Source organism: Alternaria metachromatica (genome assembly GCF_023757995.1).
Source record: "Alternaria metachromatica strain BMP 0045 chromosome Unknown scaffold_17, whole genome shotgun sequence".
Taxonomy (NCBI): Eukaryota; Fungi; Ascomycota; class Dothideomycetes; order Pleosporales; family Pleosporaceae; genus Alternaria; species Alternaria metachromatica.
In genome coordinates, this window is record NW_026055508.1 from 335,151 (window position 1) to 354,370 (window position 19,220).

The 19,220-nt window shown below is 53.1% G+C and overlaps 5 protein-coding genes across 5 annotated transcripts; 2 read left to right on the top strand and 3 right to left on the bottom strand.

Annotated features, from left to right (window-relative positions):
- Positions 1-1,425: 1,425 nt before the first annotated feature.
- J4E83_007121 (uncharacterized protein) lies at positions 1,426-2,445 on the top strand (the record flags this gene model as incomplete). Its single annotated transcript, XM_049334026.1, has 1 exon — positions 1,426-2,445. One exon carries the CDS (start codon positions 1,426-1,428, stop codon positions 2,443-2,445), a length of 1,020 nt encoding a protein of 339 aa, XP_049186837.1.
- A 367-nt stretch (positions 2,446-2,812) lies between these two features.
- On the bottom strand, positions 2,813-3,718 carry J4E83_007122 (uncharacterized protein; the record flags this gene model as incomplete). The annotated part of the gene is made up of 1 exon (XM_049334027.1): positions 2,813-3,718. The coding sequence occupies one exon, from the start codon at positions 3,716-3,718 to the stop codon at positions 2,813-2,815; it is 906 nt and encodes a 301-aa protein (XP_049186838.1).
- A 1,732-nt stretch (positions 3,719-5,450) lies between these two features.
- J4E83_007123 (uncharacterized protein) lies at positions 5,451-6,422 on the top strand (the record flags this gene model as incomplete). The annotated part of the gene is made up of 3 exons (XM_049334028.1): positions 5,451-5,478; positions 6,012-6,151; positions 6,252-6,422. The coding sequence occupies 3 exons, from the start codon at positions 5,451-5,453 to the stop codon at positions 6,420-6,422; spliced, it is 339 nt and encodes a 112-aa protein (XP_049186839.1).
- An 875-nt stretch (positions 6,423-7,297) lies between these two features.
- On the bottom strand, positions 7,298-9,922 carry J4E83_007124 (uncharacterized protein; the record flags this gene model as incomplete). The annotated part of the gene is made up of 2 exons (XM_049334029.1): positions 7,298-7,436; positions 7,494-9,922. The coding sequence occupies 2 exons, from the start codon at positions 9,920-9,922 to the stop codon at positions 7,298-7,300; spliced, it is 2,568 nt and encodes an 855-aa protein (XP_049186840.1).
- Positions 9,923-11,286: 1,364 nt separating this feature from the next.
- Positions 11,287-14,342, bottom strand: J4E83_007125 (uncharacterized protein; the record flags this gene model as incomplete). The annotated part of the gene is made up of 5 exons (XM_049334030.1): positions 11,287-12,329; positions 12,379-13,447; positions 13,496-13,868; positions 14,036-14,112; positions 14,295-14,342. 5 exons carry the CDS (start codon positions 14,340-14,342, stop codon positions 11,287-11,289), a joined length of 2,610 nt encoding a protein of 869 aa, XP_049186841.1.
- Between the last annotated feature and the right edge of the window lie 4,878 nt (positions 14,343-19,220).

Here is a 19,220-nt window from a genome sequence, read left to right on the forward strand (position 1 = left end):
AAAGCGACTGCGCGGGGTCGAGACATGAGCACGCCCGTGGCGTCTCTGCCTCTCGGGAGGTGGTCCTCTGCTTGCGGAGCAAACACTTCCTGACGCACCTTTGCGCTATCGCTGACCTTTCTTTCGACTTGGGATACTGGATGCACGGAGACTGTAGGTTCATCTCCTACACTTCAAGCAAGTTCTTGGAAGAAGCACTCTCTCAGTTGACCTGGGAGCAGTTGAATCGGATGCTGGAACAGAAGCAAGCTTCTTTAGCCTTCTAAACTTAATAAAAAACGAAACTTGAATCAAAGAAATCAACTCTTCAAAGAACTGTGCATCGTTGCGAGTGAGACTTGACGAACAACCTTGGAATGCGATGACCTTACAGCCTGACAGCCTCGCGACTCTCGATCAGACGTCTCGCATTCGCGTCGATCATCCTCGCAGATCAAGAACACGATACCCACTTTCGATGCGACATGGGACATCGCATCACCCGAGCCCTTGGTGTTGGTAAGTGACCACTTTTTGCGGCACAGTTTGGCGAGGCCACCAGGCGACGCCGCCGCAACAGCGCGCGCAGCCTGATGTTCTGCCCAGCCGGCCTCGCCAACCTCCAGCCCCACGCAAACCGCAAGCACGCCCAGCATCCCGCCCCATCAACCATTCATCCTCTCAACACCGCGACTGCCACAGGGCTACCGCGCGCATCGAACGGATATCAGAAGCAGTAAAGCTATGAAGTCGGGGTCGAAAATATACTGTCAATGGAAGATTTGGCACAGCAAACAGTCGACAAAGGCACCGTTATGCCAACCCTAACAAAACATCCGGAACATTTGATCACAAAGACCATCAGTAGCAAAAAACATGCTTGCTGGGCAACAGAATATCACATTGCGTGATCGTAAGTCAAGCTAACCTTCGCCTTAAGACCACGTCTCAGCCTTTGACTGAAGCTCATCTCTCAGCTTCTCATATATACGCGAAATCTACCTAGGTACTCATCCACCATAAGCATCGTCAGCGCCACAGCATTCACTTTCTACGCCGCGAGAACATCCGTCTCGTTTCCTTGGTGAAAGAACAACAGGCGGTTGAAGATGGTGTTGTCCGCCTTCCACGTCCGAACTGAGCAGTGTGCATCACTACGTGCAGGCACATTCACTCATTCGCACTCAACGGAGTAAGCCTACAACCTCAGGTCATCGTCAGCCTAACGCCATGGCCTCTCCTGGATTCACTGTTGCTTCAGTCTCCCCTTCTCCATATAAAATACCCCCCTTTTTCCTCCTAGCTGTTCTCCATCACCGCACCGGAGTCAACTCTCAACCCACCCATCAGTATCACCACTAGCAAATTCCAAACTTTGCTGGACCAGAAACAAGTTGTCCACATCCTACCGATTGCTCCCATCTTTTCGCAAACGACAAAGCAGAGATGGCGCCGACTCCCTTGACCAAGCAGATGGAGCAAGCTACCAAGAAGGATACAAAAGCCGCCGCTCCATCTCCAAATGGTAAGGCCAACCTTCTCGCTTCTGCTTTCGTGACCGCCCCTGGTTCCAAGAAAGCCATGCAGGCGTCCGAGAACAAGATGGGCGATGTGGCCAAAATCTACGAGCTCTCCCATGCCGACCGCAAGATACTGGCGACGGGACCAAAGGTGCAAATCCTCGACAGCAAGAACGCACCAGTAGCCGAGATGCCTATCGCACTCTTTCGAGCAATCTCCATCAAGAAGGAGATGGTAGCTGGCTCCGAGCCAGTGATCAAGCTGCCAGCAGAACTTGACGTGCGCATGGTCCAGGACCTGATCAAACACTTCAACGATATCACCACCTGGAGCAAGTTCGCAAAGGAGATCCGCCCCTACGCAGCCCCGGGCACCTACGAAGACATACAGCTATGCAGCGCCGCAGACTACCTCGGTATGATGGCGTATACCCAGCGAATTTTCAACCGCTACTGGGCCCTCATCCGCGCGGAGCGTCTCCCAGAGTACTCAGACATTGACGCCTTTTCCACCGTCCAAACCCCCATTGGCGAAAACCTCTTCCGCAAAGTCGTCACCAAGCTCGCTCAGGCCGAGCTTGACGGCAAGATTCCCGACCCAGAGGACTACGCCTCCTACCTCGAGCGCAACGAGCGCTTCGGACTTGCCGTGACAGAGGCCAAGGAGAAGATGCAGAAGCATCAAGACTACGTTGAGCGCACGGCCAAGCGGGAGGCGAACGCAAAACAGAAAAATGATGCCGATCAGATGTGGTCGCAGCAGCGGAAGCTGAATGAGAAAGAGAAGGCGCAGAAAGATAAGGCGAAGTGGGAAGCGGCGAGGAAGACTGAGGCGGAGTTGGCGGCTCGTGTCCAGGCGAAATGGGTGCAGCCGGGGAAGAAGCATTGGACTGCGGAGGAGGCGGGTTACCTGCGTCGTGTTCGTGGGATTAACGTGGCTATTTAGGCCTGACGATAATACCTGCGGCGTTGTGGTGGTTTTGTTTCTGTAGCTGGGTCTGTAGAGGCTAGTATGTGCAGTAGTCGTTCATCTTTGTCTGCATGAGTACATCCATGGAGTGAGAGGATATGGTAGCTAGCATCAAATGAGCTCGTTGCCATTACACGGTTTCATCTCTTCTTCGCTCATGTCATCTTCCGTTACATTGTGTCGCTTCACTCACGCAACCTTCAAGCTGTGGTGCTGGTCATTGCGCTAGGTCGAAGATATGCAGACTTCCTTTCAGTCCGAATGAATATGGTAATCGTGTATTCCTGATAAAAACCATCGAACACAGGCGATCCAGGCTCATAACCAACAAGATAATAAGACCTCAAACAATCTTCACTTCTTCCATAGGCAGCGACATTATTAGACGTCCCATATATTCTCCTTTTCTCACTCTAGCTTTCTCTTCACCATCATAGTCACTTCTTACTAGATCTTCCTCTTTCTCTCCAACCATCTCAGATTTCGTCATGATGACGCCGACTCCAAGAAAGCCTATTCTCTTGTACTCTGGAGGGTTCTTGGACGTTTGCTGAATGACAATACCGCCCATGTCGGCATCGGAGTCTCTCGCGACCAAGAGCTTGATGATACATCCGCATTTGAATGGAGGATTGGCGGTGGTCAGATCGTAGTCGGGATAAAACCAAGTGTTGGAGATTTCCAGGTTGTTCTGCCGGAACTGCTCCATAACCGGAGCCGACTTTGTGATGTCTTTAAAACGTGTACTCCATCTCCGTTCTCCTTTCTCGGCGGCATCAAGCTCATCAAAGCCTGTCAAGTTGAGCACAGGCACCGTCAAAATGATGCTAGCGTTGGTGACCTCTCCAAGATTAGCAGGACCAACGATAGTATAATCCAGAGTGACGATTTTGACCTGTTCAGTGAACTCAAAATCATCCCAGAAGATCACTGAGTTTTGCGCTGATACCCAAGACCAAGAAGGAGCCACTCGGGAAGGGCGCGGTTTGTTATCCTGTGTGCTCCACAGCAGATCCGAGAGTATGCTACTCTTCCATAATCCTGCAATGTAAACGTCGTCTACTCTTTGCAGCCGCGACATTCTATCAACGACAGCTGCAATAGCTGGCAGAAGATCACTCTCGTAGGTCAATTGCAGGGCGGTGTACTCCGTCACAATTTTCTGCCAGTAGTTCTTAGGGTCCACACATCTATCACCCCAGTCACTGACGTACGAATCAGTGAAGTAAGCCACGCTTGTATCCCACATTGTGTCTTCTCTGGAATCCTCGGACAAAAAACCGGTTTGGCACTCCCAGTACACTTGATGTTTGCCAAAGTGTATCGTGCGGTGTGAGAGTCTCCGCTCTTGATACACCCAGCCGCGGGTTAGCAGCGGCATCGATTTCGGTGTAGTACTCTGGGTACTTGTTGGAAACTTCCTTAGTGCCGTCCGGACGTACAGATGGGGATGTTTTTCCAGACGTTTCGTGACTGGACGATCGGAAGAAAAGAGACCGCCGTTACTATCTCGGCTAGCCGTAGCTGCAATGGTAATGTGCGAATTCTCGTAAATATCGCCCATCGTGGCAGCGGCCTCTTTCCAATCTTCTTCGCTGTCTTGGAAAATACCTGCATTTGTTCAGCCGCGTATCCTTTTTAATAGGATGTTCCTGAAACCTCTTACACAGCGCATCGATCCAGATATAGTAGATTCCTAGGTAACGACACACCTCAACCGCATCTCGAAACGTCGTGGGTAGATCAGATGTTTTGATGCCATCACGCAGATGTCCGACAGTTGCAGCAGTCAACTTAACAGCTAGGCCATCCAACCCCCAACAGTGGCTGAGACAAGCATACGGGGCTACACTGCCAGGTTGTTCGCGAAGGAGTACATGGTCAGCCGTGATCTCTAGAATCCTCTTGGGCAATGGGACTTCTGCTCGTTGCATACATTGCTCATGATTTTGTATACAGATGGTCTTCCACTCCTGAATCATACGCATAGTATCTTGCGAAGAAGTGTCTTCAGAAAGCGGTCGGAATCTTTTGAAATTCCAGGCATCAAACGTGAAAGGCTTAGAACTTCGTGGAGGATCTTACGTACTATTAGTTCGAGCGTAACTGTAGATTATTCAGACATACCGCTGGAACGCATGACTTCAAATCTTCGACCGATGTTGATGACAAGCTCTTGCTTTCTCTCATTAGGGAAAACGGATGTTTTATTTGGCATGAATGGTCGGTCTTCGCGCCCAAGAAAAGTGACGATAGCGTCAAGAATGACAGCGCAGTTCCGACACTTAGAGTCGACTCCCACTGCCATCTCCTTGGAATCGATGCGAACATCATATTCCTTCAGTGTCATGTCGCCTTCTATCGATTCGTCCACTATTGGATGCTTACAGCCGACACAGACGTTTTCGCTATCAGACATGTCTGGGCGGGCTCCTTGTTGCGTATTGGCGAATACGTTTGCGAGCGCAAGTCGCTACTCGATGTCTGAGAGACTTATCAATGTATCCTTTGTGACTGCTTGGCTAGGAACGGTATGCGGCAAGAGCAGCTGTCGGTCTTGGATTTGGAGAATGTTGATGCAAAGTCGCAGCCTGGCGAGCTGAGCTGAAGAAGTGGACATGATGCATGCAGCCAAGTTATGTGGCTGTGGCGGAGTTTCCTCCACCGGTTTACGCAGTGAGGCATGCGGGCTTACAGCATATCGGATGCAGATTAAATCCATGGATCATCAAGCATACTATGAGTTGGTTTTCCGATAGAGGCCTTGTCTCGCTGCGACCGATATGCAGGCCACGTTGCAGAAAAAGAATATGCAGACATGGCTTGTTGAGACGATGTAGAGATGCTGGGTGCGAACAGCGCAGGCCCAGCGCCATCGGCTCCGCGACAGAAGGCCCGTGCGCTGCTGACGTAACACAAGCTGCTCGAGTTCACAGCAGCAGCACATCGCGACTCAAGACCCCCACTTAAACACCGCGACAATGGCTTCAGGATACGGACTTGCTGGTGGTACGTACAATTCGCTTCCTGGGGGATAATCTCGGGAGCTTTGGGGGTTGGCGGAGGCAGCCGAGCGAGCGCAATGGCACCACGAAGAGCGAACCTGGGACGAATGCGAATAGCGACCACGGCGGCTACTCGATGCGAGTGCCTCCACGGACAATACGAATTTTGAGAACAAGAGGAAGGAATGGGGAGGCGCGGCAATCAGACGCAATGTCGGCGCAAAGGGCAACCGCAGTCATGCGGAGACTGCGCTGACCCTAGGGCACGATATGAGTTTATGGACACGACCGGCAGCACAACCGACAAGTCCAACGGACGGCCTCGACCACTCGGAAACGGGCCTTTACTCTTGAAAAATCGATACCTTCACATACCGCCAGTCAACCACTCGCTCGCTCCAAGTCCCGCCTCTACCAACCCTCTCGCTCGCGCATCAACCCTCCAAAGCTCTCCGAGCTCGACCCTATCACATACGAAGCAAGAAGATTCGTTCAAAGATAGGCACTCTCAAAACACCAGCTAACGCAAACACCCAGGCCCATCCCGCTGCTTCCCCTTCTGGCAAGAAGTCCTAGCATGCTACACGACCAACACAAACGCCGAGGACGACTCTGGCAAGGCAAAATGCGCGCCAGTTCTTGAGGACTACTACGAGTGCCTTCATCACAAGAAGGAGGTGTGTACCCCTAATCCCCTCCCTTTCCCACCCCCCTACCATCCCCTCCCGTCTTCCAACCCTCCAACCAGAACCAGTGCTAATACGGAAATCTCAACAGGCTGCCCGTACCCTCGCGCTCCAAGCCGCGTACCGCAAAGCGGAAGCCAACATAAAACGCGACGACGCACCGTCTGCGGGCGAAATAAGGCGATTGGGCGTGTTGGATGCGCCGCTTGAGGAGAAGAACCTCAAGCCGAGCAAGTGGTTCCCTCATAAGGAGATCAATTAGATTAGGCTGGGCTGGATTGCATTGCGTATTGGTCTGACGATGGATGGGGATGGGAAATGGGATGACTGAGGGGGGTGGACTTGTGTATATCGGTACCTAGGTAGCTTATGTTACCTGCACGGTCAGCAGGGAGGGAACAATGAAAGGGAATTGAAAGTGATGAGGCATCCCAATATATATGTGAGGCGATATATGTGCAATCGAACAGCTGGTATCTGACCCGTACCAAATGAACTTTGCCATCGAAGCTAGAGTAACTACAGGCCATGCATGCCATCCCAGTCCCATTTGCGATGGTCACATTTGTAAACACGTCAAACATCCGAGCAGGAACCACTTTCAAAAGATATATGCTTTCATTCATTGCCTAACACTACAAGCATACACCATCCAAGCTTTCCCACTCCTCCATAATCCATACGCATAGCCATCTTATCCTACCCCTCCCCCTCGTAACCGATGCAAATAGTAGCAGGAAAGAAATTGAATGCCCCATCATTATCATAACGCACCCTTTTTCGCCCATAATGCCATAATGCCACACAGAACGCCATAAGCGGAGTAATTCCATCGATCGATAAAGTGATACAGCAATAGAATGAAGACAACGAACCGTATGACGAACAACACACTCAACTCCATGCACACGCAGAGTTTTGCGGACCGATAAACCGAGAAACCGAGAAATCGAGATGCAACCTAATCAAACACACAACAAGAAAGTGTCGTAACCGTCATAATCCAACTTTCACTCATTGAGAAGAGTTTAGACTACCCACACCGTCGTCAGATGGTAGTATAGGATCTGTACCGAAGCGTGAAAGGAGAAGATATATCGCTAACGTCTGTTGGTCTATATCGTCCTGCAACTCAGTCTACATGTTTGCAGGGACACTGGTGCGCGCGAGATGGGGAGGATGCGGTGGTGGCGTAGCGGTAGCACGACTGCCGATGCTGCCGAGACCGTGGGCTTGAGCCATGCTGCGGTGGAAGGAGCCGATTTTCTGGAAGCCCCTGACGACATGTTAGCATTGAACTATCACCGAAGACAAGGACGCATTCGCAGCATACTTTGACAGATCATAGCTTTCCTCCTCGGGCTCAGGCTCCTCCTCGAAGCTCGTCAGGCTGGCGCCGCGGACCATCCCTCCATTGCCCACGATACCCAATCCAAGCCCGTTGACGTTGCTATTTGATCGAGAACGTTGGCTTCCGATATGCCGACTGGCGGGTCTGGAGACGGTACGACTTGGACTCTCTGGGCCGGCATCTTCCTCTTCCTCGCCTTTCTCCTCGGCATCTTGATCTTGATCTTCATTGTCTTCAGGCTCTGCGCTGTTGTACGGCAGCATGGGGGGTGAACTGGGGTGGTCGTCGTCATCGCCATCTTTGAAATCTGGACGTTGTAGTTTGATAGGGCTGAGCTCGAGTGGTGCTTTGGCAGGTGTGCTAGGGAGGTCGACGAACTTCCAGAAAGGTGCTGGACTGGAGAATGCCATGTACTGGCTGGGCATTTGAGCTGTGCTTGGGGGTGCGAGACGGGGTGCGTGGCGGGAAACAAGTGGGGTGACGAGGGCATTGTTCATTCGGTTCGCATCGTAGTTGCCATTCATGTTGTTCGACCCGGTGTCCGAGTACAGGGTCGGTGGTGAGTTACCGACGTCTGTCTTCATACCAGGGACACTCTGCTTAACGGGGTCCACACCGGGTGATGATTCCAGTCGAGATTCGTCCTGCTTGATGTGAGTAGGTTCCTGGCCGTCATTGGCTCCATAAACAAGGCGCTTCGCCGGAGTGACGAACCGATCCTGGTCGCGTATAGTCGGCGATTGCTTGAAACCTCCAAATGGGCGTGGGCCGCGGTCTGGAGTGTAGGATTCGGTGGCCATCGGGACCGACGAAAGCGGGGGCGTAGCAGATCGTGGAGGCGACTTGACGCGAGGAGGGTATTGGCTTTGGCGGTTGTCGCGCTCCAAGGCACCTACAAGGCGCTCGGTGGCTTGAGATGGATTGCCCAGCGCGGGCGAACTAGGCCCTGAGCCGTCTATGCGGTATCCGATTGCCACGCCGCCCTTGCGGGGGTTAAGCAGTTGCTTCTTGATGAACTCTTCCTTCTCTGACTCTGCAATCTTCCACTTCATACCCTTGCCAGGCTCGTCGGTGCGGCGTGCAACTTTCTCAAACGACTTGTTGAGGGACAGATTGTGTCGAATGCTGTTCTGCCAGCCGCTGTTTGTGTGGCGGAAGAAGGCATACCGGGACTTGATGTAGTCGTAGATGTTGGCAAGCGTGAGCATCTCCTCCTCGCTGCTGAGGATCGCTTGGCCGATGAGCTGGGCGTAGCTGTGAGGCGGCTTGATTTCTTTGGTTGAGTCTAGACTGTAGTCAATATCGTCTCCATTTTCGAGTAGAACTGCTCGAGAGAAAGTAGCAGGCGAGCCTTTGCTGCGCGGGTCCTTTTCGCCGCGGAAGGTCATGGGGGTACCAGGTTGTGGGTATCCAGGCGTGGATGTCATCTGATTGTAGTATGCTTGTGACGATTGGTGTTTGTTGCGAGGGTGCGAAGACGGTGGGAACGGATCGTACTGGTCGCGCTTGGGTGTAGGTCCGCTGGGATGCGCGTGCTGATGGGGTTTTGGCGGCGGGTTGCCGTCATTGTCAGACTCGGCGGCGTCCTCATTCTTGACCTGACGCCACAACATGGGGTGGAAGTGGTCCTCCTGGTTGGCGAGAAGGAACAGCATCTGCGTACTCATAATGCTGATACAGATACCCGAGTGTAGGGGTGCCTTATCTCCTCTGGTGAGATGGCGGTCGTCCAGCTTGAGTCCGTTGCGGCTGTTCACGGTGATGTACCACTGCTGGTCGTCAACCTCAAAGTTGATCTCGGCGTGGACGCGAGATATCTGGCGCTCAGGTCCGAGGTCAATGTGCACGCCCCAGTCCTGGCGGTTGGGGTCACTTGGTGGCAGCCCAGAGAGGTCGGGCTGAGAGCTCTGCTGGTTGGAGCGAGTGTTCGAGTCTACACGGCCGATTCTAACTTGCGTGTCCTGAACGAAGAAGCACCAGTCGCGCGCAGCAATCTTGGCAAAGGCCGGGATGTTCTTGCCCTTGTTGCGCTGCGACTGCAGGTCGTTGGCATAGTCGATGGCGGCGTGGGGCACATAGCCAGGCACGCGGAGGGCGGCTATAACAATGTTCTGGCGCTCTATGGGGTCCATGGGATTTTCTGCGTCTCTGCCGTTGGGCAGTGTCGTGTTGGAGTCGTTGCTGGCAACCGACTCTGTGATGCGGGTACGGGGCGGGTCGGGGGCGGCCGTAGCAGCGGGCTCTTGGGCGGCGCCATTCAACTGTGCGAGTGAGTACAAGTTCGCCGCAACACTGGTGGTGTTGGGGCTGCTCACCCGCCTGCGCTTGCGCGAGGGCGTGGCATCTGGCGTGTCGGGTTCAGACTGCTGCTGGGCGTCTCTGCGCGAACGAAGACTTCTACGAGTCGACATGGTGCATGCGGGGGGCTAGCGAGCGAGTCTGTGGAGGAGGAGACTGTATCAGCGAGAGTTGTGCGAGTGTGTGCATTCGTGTTTTATTTGTTTTGGGTGGTGACGGCGGACCATGGGAGAGGGACGAGCCAGCCACGGACGTGCGAAGGGCAGCCAGCCAGGCGCCCCACCAAGCGACTCGACACACTCGGAACGGGAGCTGCTTACCGCAAAACGTCGGTGTTGGATTCCCAATGCACTGCGCGCGACTGGAAGGCGTCGTCCAGGGAGCGGCGGCGGGCCGGGGGCAGGCGTCGCAGGGCGGTGGTGACGAGAAGGGTGGAAGAGCGCGCGGTCGTGGGCGGAAGGGTCGACGTATCGGCGTGTTTGTTATTCCAGCACGACGCGACTTGGTGGCTAGCGCAGGCGTGGCGATGACCTCAGGACGCAGCGAGACAACGGTGACAATGCGCGACGCGTGGGATACTAGATAGTCGGTGGCTATCGATAGAGAGATAATGGAGCAGAGCCGCAGGAGCACGGAAGGGGACAAATTACGTCGCCTTGGTGTCCTGGCTCAAGATGCTATCCGTGCGCACTCGTGATCAAAATAACGCGGTAGCTGGCAGCGCGCCCCCAGCCGTGAGCGAGCGACCCAGACCCAGGCTTTCAAACACATATGCACGCTGCGCCGCTGTCAAACGGGACGCCTGCAATATGATGCCGGCCTCCTGTCATTGCACCCTGAGCATTGCTTCTCCAGCGCACCCAGAAGCCACAAACGCTCAGGTGCCGACTGTGCGCGTCAGGCCCGGCCAAGCAAACAATGACGCTATGCAATAGGGCTTGAAAACCGTTCGCATGCCGCCAACAGGATCGCTGCTGGCTGCACCAACGGCCCACCAGCACGACGCCAATCGTTGCCGCTTCGGACGCTTACTCACGCTCGCTTGCTGTGTGTGCTGCTACACGATGAGCGAAGAACGTCGCAGAATACCGCGTCAACATCCTGCATAACGATCGCAACTTTGCAGCGTTCGTCCCGTGACGCGTCTAATTTTGATCGCTCTAGCTACATTAGTCGCCTCGTAAACGCAGTCCTTGACTATCGCCCGTCATCGAGGCTCCACGCCGAAGCGCAGCCGGCCCGCGATACGCATTACCCCTCAATCCATCGCGATAGGGCACCATAGCCGTCTGTCTGGATCGATCAAGCGTACATGTAGCGGTTTCACCAAGTTTGACAGGCAAGACACGTGCACACACCATCAGGCAATAGTTACAAAGATTCGTTTCTTCATAAAACTAGCTATGACTAGCTCACAATTAAGGATTGAACATTACTGTTGATGGTGTTTATCCAAACAATACAGATCTCAACGACTCTAGGAAATGTAGTCGCTGGTGTCCATCTCCGCAGTAAGCAACAACTTACGCGAGCTGGCACCGACGTACACCGTCTTGGGGTACTCGGAGATGACCCAGTTCTGGGCAGCGACGTCCCAGTTGCTGATGTCACGGCGGGTGATGTCAGCGTGGAAGGTAGCGCTCATACCGGGCTGGATGCTCAGACGGTCAAAGGCGCGGAGCTGGACTACAGGGTCCTCAGGGCCACCGAGAGCAATGTAGCACTGTACAACTTCGTCACCAGCGACGGTGCCGTTGTTGGTGATGGTGGCCTCGACAGTGTAGAGGACGTCCCACAGCTGAGGGTTACCACCGGGAGCACCACCGGCGGCGATGCGAGCCTGGGGTGAGCCATCAGTGGAACCTTCGGGCCACGTGTAGTCGACACCGTACTCAGGGTCTTGCGACGCCTCAGCAAGGTCAGTCGAGTTCAGGTAGGGGTAGATGAAGGTGGCCGGGCGGGTGAAGTTGGCGGGGAACTGGTACTCCTCAATGTTCCTGCTGTAGTTGCCAAGAGTAGGGGCAGCGATGGTCTGGCCAGTAGTGGGCTCGTATGCGCCAGCAGGCACCTTGACGACACTGATGTTAGAGTACTCGAAGGTGGTGTAGGAGAGACCGAAACCGAACTCGTAGATGGGAGTGATGTTCTTCTTGTCGAACGCGCGGTAGTCAATGAAGACACCCTCGTCGAAGTTGTCCTGGGGGCTGCCGTGGCCGTTGGTGGGCTCGTAAGTGACATCGGGGCCGTACTCTTCCTGGGAGCTGCCAATGGTGAAGGGAAGCTTGCCACCGGGGTTGTGGCGGCCGTAGAGGATGTCGACGATGGCGTTACCAGACTCTTGGCCGGGGAGACCAGCCCAGAGAATGGCAGTGATGTTCTCGTTGTCGTAGAAGTTGTTGACAAGGACAGGTCCGACAGAGTGGATGACAACAATGGTGTTGTTGCACAGTGCCGACACGTTCTGGATCAGAGTCTCACCGTCTTGCCAAACAGTGAGGTTGTTGCGGTCACCCATGTTACCTGTGCCTGAGTTAGTAAGGTTTCAGTATGAAAGCAGGATAAAATATACCATCGACGGTGATGTAACCTTCACCAGAGTCGGCGTTAACAAAGACGATAGCGTGGCTAACCTGGCTAGCCATTGCCTGGATCTGGGCGTAGGCCCAGTTGTCGGTGACGGAAGTGACGACACCACCGTTGTCAGTGACCTCGCGCTTGATGGACTCGAGAGGGGTGACCAAGTAAGGGAAGTCAGCGGTTCCCGATCCCCAGCCCATGGCCAGAGTGCCGTTGTCACAGCCACGGTCGGCGCATCCATTGGGACCGTACTCGTTCTCACCAGCGTCGTTACCGAAGACACCAGTCCACTTCTCGTTTCCAGAGAGAGGAAGGACACCAGAGTTCTTGAGCATGACAGTCGACTTGGCAGCAGAGCGGCGAATGGAGCGGAAGTGGTCCATGCGAACGTCAATGTGCTGGTTGACGAGCTTGTTGCCAACCTGTGCGTAGTAGTGCTCGTATCCGTAAGTGTCGCGTTGCCAGCTGTCGAAGTTGACAGGGATGGACTCGTCGAGGCCGACGAAGTAGTAGGCAGCCATGATACGGACAGCCGCATCGTCGAGACGCCATTGGGGAACGGTGCCGTTGAGGATGGAGATGGTCAGGTTGGTTCCCCAGAAGGACTGGCCGGAGTTGAAGTCGGTGTCACCAGGCATAGTCATGTCCAGACCAGCAAGGGTGGAAGAGACACCAGAGTGTTGAGCATCCCAATCAGAGACGATAAATCCTTGGAATCCAAGCTCGCCCTTCAGGATGTAGTTCTGGAGGTACGAGTTCTGGCAGACCTGGGAGTTGTTGACCTTGTTGTAAGAGCACATGATGGATCCAGTTCCAGCACGGATGGCGTCGGCGAAAGGCCACAGGTAGAGCTCGTGCAGAGTCTTGTCATCCAAGTTGGAGCTGATGGCATCGACGAAGCCAAAGTCCTCGAAGTTACCGGGCTGGCGGAAGTGCTCCTGCTCGTTCATGATGAAATGCTTGGTGCAGGCAATGACACCAGCGTCCTGGATACCGCGGACGGTGTCGGCTACAGCATGGCCAGTCAGGACCGGGTCAGGAGAGAAACCTTCCCAGTTACGCTGGGCAAATGTTAGTGAATGTTAATGCAATTGGGTCGAACAACCTACTCCACCCTTGGGATGGCGACCAAGAGGACCGATGGCAGGGCCGAGTTGCACGTCGACACCCTTTGCGCGGTGCTCCTGACCCATCTGGTAGCCGCGGCGGTAGAACTCGCCACGGTCCCATGATGCAGCGATAGTGCCACCTGCAGGGAAAGCAGAGACGTAATCGGCGAAACGAATACCCAGAGGGCTGTCTTGCAAGCAGAGAGGGTCGAAGTCGAGACGGGGGATGGCGCCAACGTTGCCAACGCAGGCGTCACTCTGCCATCCAGTTCCGGTGGTGAGGTTCACTTTCTCGATGAGAGTAAGCTGGCTGACAAATGCCTTTGCCTTGGTAATGGCATCAGCCCAGTCGCCGGTGGTGTCCTCTGCCCATCTATTTTCGAGTCAGCAATCGTGTTCCAGACGTGAAGCTCGGTCATGTCGCGATGCAACTGCCGCATGTGAGAGCTTGGTGGAGCCGGCGCTCCTTCGCTCTTCCCCACACCTGTCAAGCCCACTTCTACGGCTAATGACTTGTAAAATGCCGAAATTTGTACGTACGGGCTGGGGTAGTATGGAGGACTCTCAGCAAAGTTCAATGGACTGCTGGTGTCGTTGGAGCCCGTGTTGTTAGAATACTTGTTTATGGTCAGCGTAAGCTCGTAAACAAGGCTGCAGGGGTGAATTGTACTGCGCGCAGAAAGGGGAAGAGGGCAACAACAAGATGCGCAAGATCGCGCAGCATCTCTGCAGCTTGAATACAAATATCTTGCAGTGCCAACGGCGTTGTGGTGCGTAATTAGAGGATGTCCAAACATACCTGGGCGTGGGCAAGGCCCGCAAACAATGCTTGTGCAAGCCACAGCATGGTGTCCGGCTGGCTGGGAAACGCGGCGATTGAGATACAAGAACACAGTAATATAAATCTACTGTGGTAGTATGCAAGTAGGAGTTGAGAGCGCTCGCAGACACACGCCAAAAGTCCCGGGCGCCATGACAGCTTTATTCACAGCCGCGAGCAGCAAGTGACATGGGCAGGGCATAGCTTCCCCAGCGCCCAGCTACCCGTCCCCTAGCACCATGCGCCGTCACGACCCCAGGCGCAAGCGGCTGCCTCTTCTTCTGCGGGGGACGTGTGCAGAACCTGCTGATCCCCGCCCCTAAGCCCTCAATGACTCGATGGAGCGCACCCCGGTGCCTCCGCTGTGTTCTTCTGGCCCCGATGTTTCCTTGGAAGCCCCATCACATGGTCCGTCTCCAGTCAAGACTGCTGCGCATATGCAGCGACCATCGACTTCTCGCAGCTGCATCACGTCAGGGTAGCTCCACAAGCAAAAGAAGAAATATTGCTTCTCTCCCGTCTCCCTTGAGCTACGCGCACGGGCGCGTTGAATGACCCTGGCCGTGTCCATCGTCATCTACCTACGTCAACCCCGGACGTGCATATAAGCTCACACTCAAAAGCCCTTTCCGAGCGCCACAGAACAGCCAAGCTCGCAGTGGGAGGTGCGTGAGGCGCCCTGTCTCGCTGGCTCAAGACGTCCAAGCCCAGGGCAAGACACCCAGTGCGGGGTTGGTGTCGTATTCGAGCTTCCATGCTTCCGTCTCCAACTGCGCCGCAAAGTCGCAAACCTTGGTCTCTAGCATCTGCTCAGTAGCGTCTGCTGTGAGGTCCGACATTCCGTTGGGCTGAGAAATCGGCGGTATAGCTCCTCGGGGTAGACCCCAGTATTACCTGGAGCACCCGCATTATACATTGGCGAATCCTCGGGAAAACTCTTTGAGGACATGCTCCCGTTTTGCAAGCTCACGTTTACGTCCGGACCGTTGCCTCGGCGTGTGCTGTCGAGCAACTAGCAGCCGACCAGGCGCGCTTGAGAGCTTTTCCACCGGATGATCTAGTAAGCACCAGGACACTCTCGTGGGCCGCCCCACTCGGCAGGTGGTACAACGAAAGTCTCTCACGTCACTGATCTAGTCTGAGTAACTTGACCCCGATACTGACCCATTTGTGCTACACCTTTTCTCTCAGAGCAGCATCGCGTCAATACCAAGCGGATACACGAGCCGACGGTACGTTGTTCGGCATGATTGATTGAGTAGGTACACTAGGGTGATGAAGCATGTAGAGTACTTCTAAACGAGTGAATTCACGAGAAAACAGGCCCTCCGCCTACCTGCGGCAACAATTAGCTAGGGCGATAGTCTTAGGCTAAAAGGCCTAGGATAAGCTACAAATAGAAAAAATTATTAAATTGTTAGAAGATACCTCTACAACAGGAACTATAAAACTCTATAAGCCCTCTTAGGTCTAAAGATATAACTAAGGCTATAGAATTTAGTTGTAGTAGCAAGAGGGGGGCCTTTAGACACACTTAAAAATTTTGTTTAGAGCCTCTACTTCTTACTTATACTACATTACTTAGAATACTAGGTAGGTACTATCTTTTATTGCTACTACTCTTGCTAACTTAATAGCCTTAAAATATCTCTATTAAATAACTTATACTGCTTTATCTTGTAGCCTGCGTTAACTATCTTAGAGTCTAAGCTCCCTCTTATTCTGCGATAACTAAATATTAAAGACCTAGAGCTCTAGATCTACGTAAAGATCTAGAAGCTGCGCAGCGTTTCTACACTTAACTCTAGTAACTAGGTAGGCCTCTCTCTAATTACTAAAGGTAATCTAAAGGTCTAGTCTACTAGAGACGTTGTTATAGTAAAGGCTAAAGAAAGAGCTACTTTAATAGTTATACTATTAGGATGCGATATTACCTAGAAGACTATAGAGGTTAATAGAATAGATGCTGCCCTAGCAGCACTCTATATTAGGTAATAGAAGAAGGCTATATTTGTGCTAATGCACAAGCTAGGCCTACTAGTTAGAAAGAGTGTAGATAAGGTAGCGTTTATAGAGTCCTTGTTTAGTAATAAGAATATTGTATAGATAGCCTTAGTGCTGCGACACGTTAGTATTAGTGTTAGTAAAGGTTAAAGGAAGGTGTTAGCGTTGTAAGGCAAGGTGCTGTCTAGCTAGGTGCGGGTTGTTGGATTTAATAAAATTAGATAACGAGTAATTAATCAACGAACCTAGTACCGAAGTACCGGCTGAAACGCGACCACGTTGTTCGGCATGTCGTCGACCATCCGCCATGCTTGGCTGTGTCTCTCAATTGGTCACTACGTTGTGAACGGTACAAAGTACCTTGAATGTCAAAAGTACCTCGCGGTACACCGATAGTCTGCGATCCCTACCCAAGAACATCGCTAGCCACGTTGGCTCCGAGTCCTAAGAATACCAGCAATATCCGAGTACCCGTTTTCCAGTGTGACGATCGCAACTTAATCAACGTAGTCGCGGTGTATTAGCTTCGCTCTTTCAAGGCATATCGCTGGTGGTGGTCAATCTAGATGTCGTCGTCCTGTGCAAGGACTTGCATGAGTCGTTCACGCTATATACCCCGCTCCGCGTGGAAATAGCACCTATTACGTCTAGCCTGCAGAAGTCTACCAGGTTCCAGCGTATGAACGTATGAGCGTATTTCGGGTGAAGACGACCGTCTGCGCCACATTTCACGATGCCGATGCAAGAGATTGGACCTCTCTCTTGGAGTTGTGCCCAACGGCGTAGGCTTACTCAACATCATCTCGGTGCGGTCAGATTGAATTGCACCGGGCCGTCATGTTATATCCGCAGTTGAGCCTAGCCTATAGCCGAGCCTTTCGAGATAACTTGGATCACATATCACGTATTACATTGAACTTTTCACTCCGTCGAAATACTGAACTTAGATTGTGGAGCCTGTTCTTCTCCTTTCGAGCCTAAATCCGATCAAGTCTAGCATGTCTTTGATGCAGCGCCATACGGACTTTCAGCAGCTGGAGACGACAATCGATCGCTTTCGGAGATGCGCCTTCCTACGTGTGCATGGCTCAGGGTCTGACTAGCTTCGAGAGTTGCGACATTGATGACGAAGCATGTCTGGTTTCCAGCTGGCGAGGAATCGCGAACAAAAAGATTTTGAGCTTCACAGCAACATCAGACAACTTGTCTGACTCGGAGCTGTAATCACGTCTGAGGAAAAACATTGAGCTACACAACTGGACGCCTACCCTTCGTGCCGGTACACGCCATGATCTCTAGGATACAAAACGATGGCCAGGTGACGTTCATCAGATGGTAGCGACAAGAAGCGGACCGAGCAACTGTTCCCTAGTAGGCGTACTGCGATACAAATGTGGATGATGGATCATGGCGAATACGGTGTTCGAGTGCGGGTGAAAGCTAGCGAAAGATGAAGCCCCAGATGGCGCTAAACCTTGTGCGGGGTTGGTGGAGCTTCTAGAGAGTAGGCCGCCTGCTGGCTGTGCACGACATCGTACCCTCAACCGCATGCAGCTCTCTACTATCGAAAGGGCGGAATATCCTATGTTTCGAGGCTCTGTTGTTGTGCCCCTACCAGAGTTATATGGCTGAAGGGCGAAGGCTCGTGATCTGACGTCATGGTCAGCCCTCACCATGCTCTCGCAGTACTACACGAGTCTCGGAGCACAGATTGATCAATCAGCATACATTATAGAGGTACATCAGATACGTCTTCAGGCCACAGTCCTATTGAAGCTAGGAGATGTCTGGTATCTGTGGGGTACTGTAATGATGTCTCATCGAAGCCAATGACTGTCAGCGCCGCAAGGCTGGCTGCCTGCAGGCAGCACCACTGCGCCTTCCGTTGAGTCAACAGCCTTGAGTCAACCCTCGCACATTTAATTGCATGCTGTTTCCTATTTAAGGTCTTCTTGCTGAGAGCTTCATGTATCACAGTAGCAGCATACGCCATCTCGTTTACCATGGGTTCCAAGTTCTCTCGAGCGGTACGGCCGCAGGTGAATGCTGTTGCCTCGCCAGTCGCGACTGCCAACCATCACGACATTGACCATGCAAACGCCAAACGGGACTGCCAAGAGGCCACACCACGGGTCTCAGACCCTTATTGTCACGACGACATAAACGTTGCAACTTCTACCACCACACCCACGATTCTGCAAAGACGCAACAGCGCACCCGCCTTATCATCCAATTCCGCGTCTTCTGTCGGTATGGAACAAAGTACTACCAATCCCTTCCTCATCCGCTACGAACGGTTGCGACTTGCGTTTATTCGAGACCATCCCAACGAACCGGCACCGCAGCCAGCGCTTACCCGGCCCCGTTCTCCTCCAGCACCAGCACCAGCACCAGCACAGCCTACTCTTACTTTGCCCTTGCCAGAAGTACAGTGTGTCATATGCTGTACGGAGTTACCAGGCACCAAAAGTCCAAAGCACATGAAAGAGGTCGTCAAGCCGTGCAGACAATGCGGTAGTGCATACTGCGGGTCGTGCATCAAGAGGATGTTCACCGAATGCTGCAAAGATACCACGCGCATGCCTCCAAGGTGCTGCGGACAGATACCAATTCATTACGCAAAACCGCATCTGACGAAGGAGGAGTTTACAGAGTTCAAATCCAAGTACGAAGAGTGGCTCACACCAAATCCATTCTATTGTCCAGTGCCAACATGCTCGGCCTTCATTCCAGAACGGCTTCTGCCCGATCAGGCAACAAAAAAGCAAGGGAAGCGCGCTGACTCTGGTGTTGGAACGCCAACGTTGAACGTCTTTGCGTGTCCAACCTGCTCAGCTGAGATCTGTCTCACATGTCGGCAAGTCGCTCACCCGGACGCTATATGCAATGTCTCTGAATTCG